Source organism: Parasteatoda tepidariorum, chromosome 3, assembly GCF_043381705.1.
Source record: "Parasteatoda tepidariorum isolate YZ-2023 chromosome 3, CAS_Ptep_4.0, whole genome shotgun sequence".
In the NCBI taxonomy this organism is placed as follows: domain Eukaryota; kingdom Metazoa; phylum Arthropoda; class Arachnida; order Araneae; family Theridiidae; genus Parasteatoda; species Parasteatoda tepidariorum.
The window spans coordinates 87,815,637-87,832,587 of NC_092206.1; the positions used below are offsets into that span (position 1 = coordinate 87,815,637).

Here is a 16,951-nt window from a genome sequence, read left to right on the forward strand (position 1 = left end):
TAATTGAAAAAAATTTGATCCCATGGCAAGGAAATTTCAATGGTCAAATATAAGATTTGGAGTATGATTTAGGTCAACAACTATCAAATTCCTAGTAAAAAGAGTTCGAAACATCTGCTGCTTTTTTATTACATATAATTAGAAACTATAATGTAATTTTGATAGTGAAAATATTTAAAAATTAATTCGAGGTGCAATCTTAACTTCAACTTTTTTAAACAGCCTATTACTAACATCAAATTATAGCCTACATATTTGCATTTTTTTATCTGAAGAAAGAAAATCAATGCATTGCAAATAATGACTGATAAGCAGGTGTGGAATCTCCCTTGGGTAAAAACGTAATCAACATTTAATTTTGTGAAACGGTATCTGTTATTCTAAAAGAAAGTCTGTAAGGAAATTTAGTAGGGACATTTAAGCTATCTGCAATGTATTTTTTATTGTTCCTACTTGCAGTTACGCCTGCATCATGTAAGTAAAGGGAAAAAATTTATTATTAAATAATAAGAAATATTGATTACTAAATGATAAGATTTTAAATATGCTTAATATATTTTCATTACTTCCATATCTTTGGTTAAAATCTATAAAATGATAAAGGTAAAATCTGAGTCTTTCTCCGTGTCTCTTAACGTTTCATTTCTCTGTATCATTTGTAGTTTTATTCAACCATTATTAATCAAAAACACAAAGTAATTAAAGTTTAACATTTTATTCATTTTTTTCATACGTAAAAACCAAAAATCTGATCAAAAGTCTCTTAAATTGAATGATATAGGAAGAATAATTAAAAGCATAATATGTATTTTAGAAGAAACACTTCTTTAAACCTATTAATGAAATTTTAACTATAAAGCTAACAAATTTAAAGACACACTAAATATTTAAACTTATTTATGTAATTTAATACAAATATATTGATTTTTTACATTGGCGGTAATAATCTAATCTTCTGTGAACTTTTCAAACAAATATTTTTTTTTAAAATTTTCTGCAAAAAATATTTTTCTAATAAAATAAACTCTAATAAAATAAAATATAACAAGTGAGACGTGGTGGCTCAGCGGATGGAGCGCTCCCCTCCCAATAAGGTGAATCAGGTACGAATACCGGCGCCGGCTGTCGATACAAATTCCGCACCCGACTTGTACCGACCACAGTGCTGACGTAAAATATCGTTAGTGGTAGACGGATAATGGGTTAGAATTCCTTTGCCGTCAAGCTAACCGTGAGAGGCTTTCGTTGATTTCCCTTCCGTGTTACGCAAATGCGGGTTAGTTCCATCAAAAAGTCCTTCACGAAGACAAATTACTTCCAATACTTGATGTAGAAGTTCCCTTGTTTTCTGAATTGGGTTCAAAATTACAAGAATACACAGTTAAGCATCGGTAGTCGTAAACTCAAAATTGGTCCGGCTGTTCAACGACGGTTATAAAATAAAATAAAATGCAACGTGTATTTTTATGAAATTTAAACTAAAGTTTAGAAGTTGTTACGATATGATGTTCTCTTCTCGTTAAAGTTAACGTAGTAAAAATAGTTCAATGTGTATAGAAAACTCAATAAATAATATAATCACTGTTAAAGCTCAAAACAAATTTATTTAAAATGTCAGTAATTATCCTCTCTGAGAGTACAGAGAGCAATAAAACGTAGTTTAAGTCATTAAAAACTTAATTCATTTATAAACGTGGTAATAATCACTGTATCTTTCTAAAATATACGAGTTAAAGCTTATACTTATAGAATTTTTTTTAGTGAGTGAACTATTAAGTTCTGTTAAAATTAGGATCATTTGAAAATTATTTGAAATTACGCAGAAATGTTTTGGTATGTTTATTTTTGTAAAAGAGGCAAGCGTTTTTTGTTGGTTGAAACTGATATCTACTTTATTTAATTAAAATTTTGTCTTATAAACCTGTAAAAGGTAAAGAATAATAGCGAGGCAGAAAGAAAGTAAGTAAATATTTTGAGAAAAGATATTAATTATTTATTTTTTAATTAGAAATCATGATAAACTTATTGATATTGTTTTTTTTATTCCCAATGATAACATGTAAGGAAACTCTACACTCACATTTCTGGAAGATGTTTAAATTATCCTTCATAAACAAATGAAATTTTGCTATGAAAATTTAAAAAATTATTCGGATATGATTTTTAAATTATTAAAAAAAGAGTGTTAAGAAAAAGAAAAGTAACGCAATTGTAAAAACAGACAATTCTTTCATTTACAGAATAATTTTCTAATTAGCGTCTCAAACTTTTTCCTTAATTTAAATTAATTTAAATTTATGAAACTCTTTTTAATCGTATAATTGCTTTTTATTACTTCTTTAAAATATTTGGTTATTTATTTTTAAGGATATAGAATATTAACAAAGAGAAACTAGATATTTTCTTAGCACCTAAAATAAATTCTCTATCAAATTTTTTTTAAATTTCTCTCTAATTTGGTAATAATACATATTTACATGTTTGACGTACACAAAAATTTTATGAGGAATGGAAGAATAAATATAGAAAAGTTCTGCTGCTTACATTTACACCATAAATGTTCTTTGGTGAATTATCAACATACACTCTTATTTTCTCAGCTTATAATAACATTTATCATATACCACAATTTGGTGAAAGAAATCATAAACAGACGTGAATGTGAGTTAGTTTCATCAAAAAGTCCTCTACGAAGGCAAATTTCTTCCAATATTTGATCCAGCAGTTCCTTTGTCTTCTGGATTGAGTTTAAATGACATGGCTACGGAGTTGAGCATTGGTAGTCATAAACACAAAACATTGGATCGCCTGTTTAAGGACGGTCATAAAATAAAATGTACGCAGAGAATGGGCCTCAGGGCCAACAAGGGACACCATGATCACTTTAAATTATTTCGCATAAATGATTTTAATCGTCTTGTTTGGACTTTTCCTATAAATACATTATTTGTCAACCTAAAACATGAAATATGTAAAGCAAAACTAAATTTTTTTTAAAGGAAATTTCTTAATATTTATTTTATTATTATTATTATTATAAGCTTCAATTTATATTATGTGTAGTAAGTAACTTCATTTTTTCTCTTTAATTTTGATTAACATGAAAAAATTATTCCTCATCAACGTTTCCAAATGTATTTACTTGCATGAGGTTTGAGGAATTTTGCAGGGATTTTGGTGCAAACATTCAAATATATTTTCTTATAAAAGTGTGGTTTTTACAATTTTAGGGGCTCACTATGGAAATCCGATGGAAAATCCTGATCTCTATCAAGGAGATATCATTGGTCTTGAAAACATTGCAGTAAGCAAAATTGTTTCAATATTTTAAACTTACATTAAAGAATTTTATATTTCCGTAATGAAATGCTACTTAATTTTTGACTCAAGTACAATTCTTACGAAACATAAAAAAATTTATTTATAATTTTTGTGCTATAAATTAGAAGAAATTTTCTTTAATATTGGAATCTAAAAGTTTTATTATTTAATAAAAATAATAAGTAATTGACAAAAACAAAGAATTGTATTCTCATGTCCATTATGATAATTCAACAAAACGTAACCATATTTGAAACGGTCAATAGAGATTAAGTAAAGACTCAATCTTCAAATTCGAAAGGTCACATCTTAGGCAAGGGAAAAATTATTACGAGTGAAACTTAGGTCTGAAATTTCTTAATAACGGTGTTATATGATTCTGCATGTCTATAGTTTGAAATTTGTTGCATTGAAGTGATTGGGCAAAACATGAAGAGGTAGATGACAAACTCTACAATCCATTTGCAGCGAGCTGTGGTGGCTCAGGGGATAGAGCGTTGGCTTTCCAATGAGATGAACCGATCTCGAATCCCAGCTATGGCTGGTAGATACGCAAATACCTGTTTCGCTCCCTGCTCCCTCCAGATACTGTAAGGACGTAAAATATCCAAAGTGATAGACGGATCATGGGTTACTGTCCCCTGCCCCGTCAGACTAACCGTGGGAGGTTTTTGTGGTTTTCTTCTCAATGTAGCTCAAATGTGTGATAGTTATATGAAAGAGTCCTCTACGAAGGCAAATTTCTCCCAATATTTGGTACAAGAGTTCCCTGGTCTTCTGGATTGGGTTAAAAATTACAAGAACATGTATGGACAAGCTATGGACTTTGACATTAGTATTCGTAAATCCAAAAATTCAGGTGAGGCTGCTCAACGACGGTTATAAAATAAAATCCTATTGCAGCTGAAAATAAATAATTTTAAAAACTATCGTTATTCGCTAACTTTAAATATTATTAATAATTTTCTTTGTGTAATTACAATTTTCAACTTTTCGTCATTCATTTGTGAGAACAATAATAAATTGCTTAATGTTTCTAAAATTATGATAATTATAATAAAGTAAATCAATAAATTGTTTGAAAAATTGTTATATTTATTAGTTTTCCCCCGCCTTCTTTTTTTTGTTACGAATAGTTCATTTTTAAATTTTTAATTATTAATTTAATCATTTTAAAATAATATGATTATTACACTGAAGAAATTAATGAGTTTATTTATTATTTATCGATGATTTTTTTTTCATAAAAGCTACATCTTTATTCTTTGCAATGCATTTTAAATGAACGTAAACTTTTCACTGATATTTCAGGATCGAAATGCTATCGCAAACAATACCAGAAGATGGCCTGGAGGTGTCATTCCTTACAAAATTGACAAAGGATTAGGTAAGACAAACATTGAAAATAATAGCAAATTTTAATTATTGCCAAATAGACAATCAATTTCATTATCAGTCATTGAAATTAACCTCAGTAATTTTCAGATGACTTAAAAGATGAAATTGCAAAGGCCATGAAGCACATTATGGACAATACATGTATTAAATTTGTGCCTTGGGATGGCCTTATACGAGGATACATTAAGATATTTCCTGGCGATGGGTAAATTAGTTATTTTCAATTACTCAGTTATGGTTCTTAATACTGTTCATCTGTAAATTAAATTATATGTTTTAGATGCTATTCTTACTGGGGTGCAACTGGAAAAATCCAACCTGTTTCATTAGGTTATGGTTGTGAGCCTATTGGGACTATAATTCATGAGCTGACTCACGCAATTGGATTTGACCATGAACAGAACAGATCAGACAGAGATGATTACCTCATAATTTATTGGCAAAACATTTGGCCAGGTTAGAAAAATCTGTGTTTTTGTATCTTACGAAAGATATTTGCAACCTGTTTCAACTCGACTTTCGTTGTCTAAAGTTGAATGTTATATTTTGTGGCACAAGAGCTGAAATCGATTATATTGCAAGGGCCGGGGAGGTTGAGAGGCAAAGAGACCCAACCTATCGTGCATTTTCATGCTTCAAAATCACTGAACAAATTCAGTGCTTAATACCTGGTAAGTGATAAATTGAAGTGGGTTCAAAGGTACGCGGTACAGCACACTGCGGAAAATATTACGTTTATTTAATTTTCGTAACGTTCAACATTACGAAATCAGATTAATCTGATGAAACCGTGTTACAATCTAAGTATAACGCCTAAGAAGTTTTCAGGCTTATTTAGGTATCGTGAAGCCCAGACAAATTCGGACGCGAGATATATTCTATGGTTGAAATTCACATCCATGTTATTATCAGTATCAGTGATTAAATGCACTTAAAATCTAAGGAGTATCCATTTGTTTGTAAGATATCATTTTTTAAATATAGTCAAACAGACGGTGGCTCTGGCTGCGTCATCTGAACGCTTCTATCATTTCTATGGTATTTTCAGCACATGGCTAGAAATTTTAGATAATGTTAAACCATGATATGGTCCAAATAAGATACATTCTTAATATTACTCTACGATGAATTGTAATTTCATTCTAATTAACTTTTTCTTAAATTTTATTAAATGATACTGGGGTTCAACTTTGATGAAAAAATGATTCAATTTGACACCGTGTTAAGATTACAGAAAATTTAAATGATGGTTCAAGAGACAAATATTTTTTCAGTTCTAAGCTGATAGAAAAGCATAATATACTCACGATAAAATGAAAGGTAAATGAAAATTTATTGTAGGTTTACAATAAAATATATCCTTTAATTTACCAGTTTAATATTTAAATGAAAATGTCATAAATTTCCGCTTTTTAATTTAAACTTAATATGATCTAAATATATAAAAAATCATGCAAAATAATATGTTAAAATCACTTTTTTTAATAAACAGAAAAAATGTACATTAAAAGAGTGAAAAAATTCAAATATAAGAATGTAATGAAATTTACACACTGCATTTCAGAGAATTCTTTAATCTCGTGGAAGCAAAATGTTCTGTTATTTCTAATGATGCTTGTACAGGCCAAACTCGACAGCCATTAGACTTTTGAGAGTTAAGCCAAGGAATGTGCGCTTTTCGTGTGCCAAGCGAGTACCGCAAGGCTGAACGGGTGTCTTCAGAACTTCGCAGATAGATGGCAGCACAACTCATTCGTGAGGCCACTTCCTCAATTCAAACACAGATCTAAAGGGGAAGAAAATTTTCTCCAGCTGTGCTAGATCTGCCGATCTAGATGATGGCACTGCTAGGAGACCGACCACACGGCTTTCGATTTTATGAGCACGTTTGACGTATGTACTCAACGGGTCTCGGTGGAGTTGAGGATCGAACCTCGAACCTTATTCCGATTCTTTAACCACCGGGCTACCACGGTCCGAAACAAAATGAAAATTGGATAAATAGTTTAAATTGTATCAAAAAAACGAAGATAAAAAAATTTTACTCACAGGAAACGCGAATAATGTTTAAAGATACAGATAAGCTGCGTGTTAAAATATTTATTGCTCTCTGTAACTTCTTCAAAAAAAAAGCTAACAAAAAAATTTGATTTTGGAAAAGGGAATGGTAATATTACCTCTCAATTCAGAATATATTTGATTTCATTTCATTATGCCAAACTCACTTTTGAGGAGACAGTTAAATATTTAAATAACAAAAATGGACATTTTAATATCTTTTAAATTTTTTAAAAATGTCACAATAATTCTTATGACCATAACTGTTCCAGATGCACTTGATCAATTCGACAAACACCCACCTCAGAATAACAGGCTGATAAATAAGTTCGATTATAATTCCATCATGTTGTACGGCGAGAAGACATTTTCGAAGGACGGTTGGTCCAAGACAATGAAAGCCAGGAAGAAGCACATCAAGATCCTGGATGTTATTGCGAAAGGAAAACTCAGTGAAAGTGACATCTTTCGAATAAACACCTTGTACGACTGCGACAAGAGGGAATAATGTTTTAACAAATTATTTTAACTGTTAACTTTTTAGGACAAAATAAAGAATTTCTGAAAAATAATACAGCAATGGCTTGTTTGATGCATTTTCATTCGGAATAAAATATTCACAAACACAAATAAACAAATTTAAAAAAGCGGTTGATACATCACGAATCAATCTGGGAAATTTGGTTCCCATAGTTTGGTCAAGAGAACGATACAAAGTTTGGACACAATAATGTTAACTTTATTTATTGCGTATTTCGACACGAATTGAAAAATCTTCACACAAAATTATAAAATTCGTTTATCCAAAGATAAATCAATGCAAAGAAATGAATTTTAGTAAATATTTACTATTTTTTATTATTTTATTTAGCAATGGCCGAAAAAATTTAAAATTGTAAGGTACACGATTTCTTAGAGTATTTTAAAGTATTTAATTTTTCATGGCAAAGTACAAAATTTGAACAAAATCGGTTGTATAGTTCCTGAAAAATAGAATTTTAAAAAAGTCATTTATTTAAAATTTGATTCTGGCATCTGAATTATCATTGAAATCTGGCATCTTTAATAATATTTCTTACAAAATATATGCTTAACTGATTTCGAATTATTTATAATAGTATATAAACTACTGGAGTAATTGAAGTCCTTTTCAAAGTTTTCTATTTATCGTTTGTTACTAGTTTAAAGACATGATTTTTACATAAATTTTTTTCTTAGATGTATTAATATTATATTGAAGTGCGCATTTGAAACCAAAATTAATCAGTTTCAAATAAATCAGAAAAACATTTCACACATACATCATACATTCACACATACAACATTTCATTCATAAATTTAGTACAACATATAGCATCGATATACATCAATAACATTTCCATTTATAATTTGAAAAAATTAAAAACTCATGAATTTTGCCAGGTCTTCATATTTGGTAATATTTATTTCTGATCCATCGAGAATAAATCTTAAGGAGCTATAGTAATTTATGAATCTTCTGATGTTAGAACTAATCCCTCAGCCTACTGTAATTCTATTGAGTTTAGTTTGGAATTCAGTAACTTAGATGTAAAGGTTATCCATATAAGGCAACCAGGAGAGCTGACAGTTAAGTTTAAATTCAAGATAGCCAATGATCTGCAAAATATTTATTCTTTCCTTATCCAGTTTAACTGTTGGTTTTCTTGTAATACGTTTCTTCATAGGAAATACAGTAGCAAAGGTTTCAGTTGCACTGAATTTCAAATTTTTTTTTCTTTGCCCATTCTCGGAATTGTTTTGAATAATTCTGCCACATCTGGACCCATGTTGTCTATTACTGTAAAAACAAGAGATCTACAAATGAAACTATAGATTCGTTTGGTGATCTTGCTTTCTTTGGTCGAATATTGGTAATTAGTTACCACGGTATTGGTCCAAGGTTAGATCCCTGCTCTTCTGTTATTGAAAGTTTTTCTTTTATGGTTTCTTCCTCTATGAGATAAATAGTGTATCTGTTATTTAAGAAGTTTTTAATTAAATTGGTGATCATGCGCGAGAAGTTCGATGGTTTCAGCTATTCGACAGTATTTTTCCAGAGGACACAATCGAATGTTCCTTTCATGTTCAATGGAGTTCCCAAAGTATATTTTCCTTCTTGTTCAACAGTTTTTATTCTATTTATAAGTGTTTTCATTGCTGCCGAGTTTTAGGATGAAAACTTTTCTGGCTATTTTCCAACTTAATGGGAAGTAGTAAGAACTAGACAATTGTTTATGATGTACTTAAACCATGTTGGTTCATGTTTAAAAGTTGACACAGTGAGCTCTGAGGGTAATCTGCCCAAACCCGAGGTTTTATTGCTTTTTAATTTTGTTGATCACATCAGCAATCTCATTTTCATCTAAATTTTGATTTGTTTTCTCCGGAACGAAGTCTTAGATAAGTACAAAATGATGTTGTAATATAGTTTCGATTGTTTCCAATTTTGTTATTTTTAGGGTTCCGTTCTGCTGGATGTATTGTTTGCTATAATTCTTGCCCTTAGCTATGCCGAAGCATTATTGTGGAGTAATTTCTCTAGATTATTATTTAACTTTTCCTTCTTGTTTTTCGTAATTTGCTTTCTGTAAGAATCGTTGCCAATAGATGGCGCTGCGAGATACGAACAAAACTTGAGAAAAAAATAAAGAAGAAAAAGGAAGAGGTTTTTTTTTTTGTTTTAGCTTGGTGTGAGAAGACTAGAATGTTTTATGATGGAGCGCGAAGTTTTCTTTGATTATGTGATTACTATTATTTTCTATATACTTCATGTTTGTGCCGTGGCATAAGTATGTATCTAAATAAAATCGTTTATGCCAAGAAAGGTTTACGGTGAAATCATTTCACATTGAAAAATCTAAAAAGGAACCTGCGAAATATTACTCTTTCTGTCTAATATATTTCTCCTTTTATATCTGGACTAGTTTCAAACTGAATTTATTTATTCTTTGCTTTAAGTTTTTTTTCTTCTCAGAATAGATAGTTCAATCGATCACTATTTCGGGTTGTTTTCATGTGTCTTACCAATTTTTTCTTTGATTTATTACCTATTTCCATCGTGTCCTATGTTTTTTTCAGTAAAATAGTCCATTTGAACTGTATCTGTAATTTTCTCTAAAGTTTGTTGTTTTTACCGTTTGTACTAAGTGATTTCGCCAATGGACTAGATCATATTCGGATCCATTAGTTTTATTCCATAAGAAAACCACACACACACGCAATTTTTATGAGGGAAGTATGAAAAACGGAATCAAATGATATAACTATTCTTAAATAGCCGTGTCCCTTTTCCTGAACACACATTTCGATCTGTGTCCATTTTCCTGAAAACGCATTTCTAGCTATGTCCATTTTCCCGAACACGCTTTTCAAACTGTGTCCAGTTTCTTGAACACGCATTTCGAGCTGTGTCCATTTTTCCTGAACACGCATTTCGTACTATGTCCATTTTCCTGAACACGCATTTCGAGCTATGTCCATTTTCCTGAACATGCATTTCGAGCTATGTCCATTTTCCCGAACACGCATTTCGAGCTGTATCCGGAAGGAAAAGATCAAGGAAAAAATTTTTTGAATCAGTCTTTTATTCCTCATTTTTGATTCCTCAATTAAAACATTTAAATCAAAAAAGAAGAAATTTCTTATTTAAAACCAATTGGCCTTTCAGTACTCATTCAAACAAACACCTCATTGTGTGCAAAACATGATACATGTATTTAACAATCAAATGGAAAATTAAAATCTGTTTATTATATTATATACAATTCAACAATTACTTTTAGCAGTTATACAGCTTTTTAATCTTGTTGACATCACCCCAAGACATTGTGTCCCTTTTATCATTTACGTATCCGCCCTTCTTGTCTGTAAAACTGTATTGACCCTGTTTCTTGGCGAATGCGTTGCTGCCATACATCATGATGGAACCGAAGTCAAATGGTCCAAGAATCCTATTCTCATGAGGAGCGAGCTTCTTGAATGCGTAATACCATTCTGTAATATGAAAAAATTATTAAATTTGTAGCTACAATAAGTTTCCTTAGTTTAATTTGTTACCTTTCATGAATTAATTCAATTCGTTACCAATGAACCGTGATGGCTCAGGGGATAGAGCGTTCACTTTCCGATGAGGTGAACTGGGTTCGAATCCCAGCGAAGGCTGATCGATACAAATTCCGCATCCAGCTTGCACCGACCACAGGGCAGACATAACATATCCTCAGTGGTAGACGGATAGTAGGTTTGAGTCCCCTTGCCGTCGAGCTAACTATGGGACGTTTTAGTGGTTTCCCTCCCCGTATAACGCAAATGCAGCTTAGTTCCATCATAAAGTCCTCCCTAAAGGCGAATTTCACCCAACACTTGATCCAGGAGTTCCCTTGTCTTCCGGATTGGGTTTAAAATTACGATGCTTCAAAGTTGAACATAGGAGTCGTAAACTCAAAAAATTGGGTCGGATGTTCAACGACGGTTATAAAATAAAATAAATGTCGATACCTGCAATAAATTAGTTTTAGTCGTTACTCATATTTGATTAGTTCTATTTGTTGGCAATAATAAATTAGTTTAATTTTTATTAATTTAATTTGTTGCCTCTCTATAATAATTTAATTTAATTTTTCACATTCAGAATGTATACAATGAAATGCATTGTATGAGAAATATGATGAAAGAGGCAGCCGTCGGTACTCAAAATCTAATCACGCATTTAATTGGTTTTTCTGTAATAAATATTGATTTGAAATTTATTTAAGACGACCCGTAAACATTTTTTTTTGTTTTCAAACATTATTGCTAGTAATAATATGGAACATGAAGCAGAGTATGTATATTGGAAATAATCTGAAAATATTGATATGAAGATAAATTGGATGATCTAACCCATGATTTTTAAATGCACCCTAATCATTTAATACTTTCTTAAGAGCATTAATATTTTGAATTAGAAGCAAGCAATTACGTTCCTAAAATTGATATGATAACGTTATTTTTTAAATTTAAATTTGTTAACTGTGCTTTTGGCTGCCAAAACAAGAACATTTTTATTTATGCAGAAAGTTATTCTCTTGGGTTTGTATGATACTTAAAAAACTGAAAATGTGTTGTCAATATTCTTCTAAATAACAAATTCCCTTCTATTAATTTTCACTTTAAAATTAGAGTCTTGCTGTCAATATAAACTTATTAAATTATGCCTTTTTTCTTAAATTTGAAACGAATTTGTGAGGAACCATGATTTTCTAGAACCGAATATTTTCTGGAAGTGAATTAGGGGGCCAACTATGCTGCAGAATATTTAAGTATATCTATCTATCTATCTATCTATCTATCTATATATATATATACATATNATATATATATATATATATAACTATAACCATACTAAAGGAAATGGTTATGGACAAATTAGAGGGCCTGTAATGTGGCATAAAAGTACGTATGTATACATTGCGTGACACTGTATTATAGTATTAAAAATGAAGAAATTGTTGCTCATACGAGGTAGATATATATGACCCTATGGAACCATATCTCTCCTTATTATATGATCCAAGAATATTTAAACTCGGTCAGGTATTATATATAAGTTAAATATTTTTAATATTTTTCAGCTTTCTTAAGTCCAAAGAATTTCAAGTTCCATTTGAGAGGCCTTTGACAAGCTAGGCAATAATCCAAGTTTTTCGAATGTCAGACAATGTTTACGAAATTTACAAACAGTGAATCTTTGGTGTTTGTGAATGCTTTGAACAAGTTATTATTGTCGTTTTAGTTGATAAAAGCAAGATTGGTTTTAAATTTATAAGTCTTTAATAAATTTGATATATTTTTGCCGTTATTTTGAAGGAAAGTATTTCTACTTCCATTTGCTGCACATCTTAGACAAAATTAACTAAATTCCAAAAAGGATACATTTTTGGAGGTTACATTAATTTCTTCTCGCGATACTCTTAATGAAAAAACAAGCCATAAGTATGGAAGATTAATACTTACTTTCCTCAATATTTTCCCAATGGATGTTCAAGTAATCATCCCTGTCTGATCTGTTGTGTTCATGTTCAAATCCAACAGCGTGCAAGAGTTCGTGTGTTGTTGTACCGAACCAATGGCAGCCATCTCCCAAAGACAATAATTGTTCCCTCCCTATTTTTCCCCAATAAGACCAGCATCTAAGAGGATATCATTATTATTAGAAATCACGCTCCAATTTCTTTGTTTTGTAATTAAAAAGATAATGAATTGAAAAGAACAAAACTAAAACGGTGAAACCTAAATTTAATACCAAGGAGGACGATGATATTCTTCATTATAAGAATATAAAAAATACATATTAGTTCCTGCCGATATAGCGCGAAAACGTGATGCTACAAAATCGTTTTCCATTGTTGTCGAAGCATTATTATTGGCCAGAAAATCAGATGGTATGATAGTTTTCTAATTTGAAGAATGGAAGAATGGATTTAGATTTCCTTGGTTGCCATTAGCATAAAATTTATAAATGTGAAAAGGACTTGTTTACTTACAAAATTTTTATTAATTTTTAATTTATAGGTATTTACATGGAATATTTATTTTTTAATTCTTTCTTAATATTTCCTGTTATGATTTCGTTCTTTAATTTCCACTATTATTCCTAGCTGAGAACTTAAAACTAAAGGCAAGGTTTTTATCACAAAGTAATACGTACTATGATATCCCCTTATTACGAAGCATTTTATGATAAACTCATCTACCCTTTTTACCGTTTAAACCATTTTAAAATTGTTAAACAGACAATAGTTGTCATTAATGCCAATCACCAATCTCACCAGGCCTGTTATGGGAATCCAAGCAAATTTTTAAGGCAAATGGTGCTATTCTTGCTTTTCAGTGGCGACGTCTATTGCCAAGAGTACGACTTCAGTCACACCCACGTCACAGTCCGTTTTTCATAAAGGACAGATTCATTCTCCATTCCTTCATTCGCAGCTCGTAATTTTGATCTGAACCAGAGAATGATCAATTTGCCATTCAGTACCCCCAGAGGTTTGGGGACATGAAGGATTTTGTGACAGATTTAACTTGCACCTGTCACCATTTAATACATGGGTATTCTTTGACCGGATTCGGGATTCGAACTTACGCTCACACGAACATTCGGAATTATGATTACTAGCCCAACGTCCTACCAACCAGTAAATAAGTTATATACTCTTTTAAAAAGCTTTGAGTACAACTGTGACCTGTCTATATTTGCAATTAAATTATTGAATATAAAAGTGAAAAAAATCATTCGGAGTTAACGTTTCTCGCTAATACTAACTAATCTCTTAGGCAAAAATATTTTAACACGTTTTTTATGAAACCAAATAATAAATAGGAGTTTAAAAAAATGAGATTGTAGATGAAGCTGCAATTGCTCCAGAGCAAAGTGCTTAGATTATTAGTGCTTAGGTCTATGTTATGTGTAGCAGCAGCTCAAGAAAATTTATTCGTGTGTAATTAATGTACTGCTTCTTGAATTTTCGTGTAATTCTAAATGTTGTATAGATTATTTCATGTATTTCTTAAAAGTTTCTTTTCACGTCTTAAGATGTTATAGATATTTTATTTCCATACGCAAATAAAACTACATGAATTACTGTGTAAGGAAACTGATTAGCTATGTTTCGACAATTAAATTTTGTTGCATGATATTGTTGTTGATTCCTTAAATAATTTTCGTGGTAATTTCTTAGATTTGATAATTTTTCAGATAATTTTCTGATTAATTTATTCTAATTAATTTAGATCAATTTTATTAGTTAATTTTCATGCGTGTTTTTTCTCCTTGAATTAATTTACTGATGCTAATATTTTGAACTTTGAAACAAATGAAATGATTGTCTTACCCATTGCCTTTGAAAAGCTTTACGTAATCGTGTTGGTTCGTCCTTTCAACAAAACGGATGCAGGTATACATCTGAATGTACTGCATTGCCCTCTTAATTTCTGAAGTAAAAAATGCTAAAACATAAAAAATAAAACTATCATTGTTCGCAAAGTAACTTACGTTTTCTGCACCTTTTAAAACAAACTGAAATCTGACACTAACAGTTTTGTTTTATTATTTTTTTCATTTGTTTTATTTCTTTAATTCCATATTTTTTTCAAACAAACTAATATACAGGATATTTCGCAGTCCTCACCCCGTATGTATGCGTTTTAAAAGTCTTGTAAGAAATGAAACAGTAAAATCTGCATATTAGCGGTGTCAAATGAATATGATTTTTTAAAAATCTAAAGTTGAAAATTTACAATCGCTAGGGAGACTTAAAACGGAGCTTCAGAGTCATTAAATTTTAAACGAGGGCCCAAATTTGGTTTCTTTTTCATTCCATTTCGCTTAATCGGAAACCTTAATATAAATAAAAAACAATTTAAAAAAATTATATATATAGATACTTATAAAAAAAAAAAGAATTCCCTTTACTATTATTTTATTTTATTTTTTCCCATGCCTCTGCTAATTCATTATACTTGATCCAGAAGTTCCCTTGTCTTATGGATTAGGGTCAAAATTGCAAGGCTACGGAGTTGAGCATTGTTAATCGTACTCCCAGAATTGGGTCAGCTGTTCAACGACGGTTATAAAATAAAATAAAAAATTGCGTTTTATGAAAAGAAAAGAACCAAAGCAATCTGACGCTATTGGACAATCAGTTATAATCTGTTTACTATAACGACAGTAGTTACTATATGTAGAGTTGAGTTGGCATATTTACTATATGCTAGTAATAGGAACCGGAATTTGAACCTTTTTAACATTAAAAAATAGTCAGAGTAACCCGGGTATTTTACTGATAAAAATTCCTTAACACTAAAAGGGAAAACTTTTTCACTTATTTCAAATATATTATTTTACTCTTTCTTACACAATTCAGGAGAAATGATGTACGGCACTACACCATCAGGCCATTTCTGAGAGTCTCTGGGATTAGCATTTCGATTCTGATAAAGAAATACAAGGATTAAAGTAAATTTAAGCATTTAAAATCATTTCTTCAATATTAAAATGTAAGAAATTTAGCATTAAAAAATAAATACGACGCGAGCGAAATTTCCTTTAATAAGCAATAAAAAATTTGAAAATTAAAACTGTTCGAGAATTATTATGAACAGTTAAAATAATACTTTAAGTGCTTAGTTTTTCGCTTTTCATTTTACTTTGTAAAAGGAATGGATTTTTTCTTCCTTTCCAAGGTATACCACAATCACCACTTTTAACATATATTTTTAAAACATTTCCAAAAGAAATATAAACATTGATTCCAAATTAATCAACAACGGGATATCACGAACAAACACTATATGGGATGAAAAACAAAACTAGTTTGATTACCTGATAAAATATGAATACGTCTTGAATAATCAACTTGAAATTATTATTTTTTTCAAAACCTTCTTTTGATTAGCAGGCCAGATTTTTTTGTTATATCTCGAAGAGTTTTTGTTTTTCTATACTTAAATATTAATTTGATACCCCTAATGCGCATCGAGATTACGCGATTTTAACAAGATTTCATTTTTAAGTTACGAGATTTGACACTATCCTTTTTCAACCCTCTCCACTTTTTCCCTTTCTTCACTTTCCTCCCTCTCTGTTACCATGGTTACTGAAAGTCTTGCCTTTTTTTTCTCACTGTAGTACGTTTCAATAAAAAATGGGAGTGCATTGACGTGGGGAAAAAGCAATATTTGCAGACAAGGAGAAGAGAAAAGTGGGAAAATTTACAAATAGTATATAATAGAGTGAAACTTACTTCGTCAAGTTCAACACCTGCCATGTCTCCGTCGTATAACCCCTCATTCATCATAGGGTCAAAGGGGACTATAGAAAGAAAATAAGGCATTTTAATAAAAGTGGGCTTATTATAAAAATATTAAAACCATCAATAGCAAGTAAGCTAACAAAAGGACACAAAAATTTTATTTTATTGAAAGATATAAGTGTGGTTTCTCATACTAATTTTTGTTTTTATGTACCAATAGGTGACAGACCATTTTGCAACCCACCGTTACCACATCTACCTTCATGAGCGCTTTGTATTATTTTTTTTTACACAAAGCTGTTTTTGCTCAATATATATATATATATATATATATATATATATAGATAGATAGATAGATAGAT

At 30.5% G+C, this 16,951-nt stretch overlaps 2 protein-coding genes across 2 annotated transcripts in view; one reads left to right on the forward strand and one right to left on the reverse strand.

The window, feature by feature from the left end:
- Nucleotides 1-315: 315 nt before the first annotated feature.
- On the forward strand, nucleotides 316-7,349 carry LOC107441043 (astacin-like metalloprotease toxin 5). The gene is made up of 6 exons (XM_016054173.2): nucleotides 316-474; nucleotides 3,231-3,304; nucleotides 4,633-4,708; nucleotides 4,807-4,924; nucleotides 5,000-5,175; nucleotides 7,050-7,349. The coding sequence occupies exons 1-6, from the start codon at nucleotides 432-434 to the stop codon at nucleotides 7,283-7,285; spliced, it is 723 nt and encodes a 240-aa protein (XP_015909659.1). The 5' UTR covers nucleotides 316-431; the 3' UTR covers nucleotides 7,286-7,349.
- Nucleotides 7,350-10,528: 3,179 nt separating this feature from the next.
- LOC139424788 (astacin-like metalloprotease toxin 5) overlaps nucleotides 10,529-16,951 on the reverse strand; it is an 8,764-nt gene continuing 2,341 nt past the window's right edge. The window contains exons 2-6 of the mRNA XM_016054176.3: nucleotides 16,581-16,648; nucleotides 15,693-15,768; nucleotides 14,670-14,784; nucleotides 12,793-12,968; nucleotides 10,529-10,791 (exon numbers count right to left, since the gene is read on the reverse strand). Of these exons, the coding sequence (XP_015909662.1) occupies nucleotides 10,577-10,791; nucleotides 12,793-12,968; nucleotides 14,670-14,784; nucleotides 15,693-15,768; nucleotides 16,581-16,648 (650 nt within the window). The 3' untranslated portion in view covers nucleotides 10,529-10,576. The remainder of the gene's footprint in view (nucleotides 10,792-12,792; nucleotides 12,969-14,669; nucleotides 14,785-15,692; nucleotides 15,769-16,580; nucleotides 16,649-16,951) is intronic.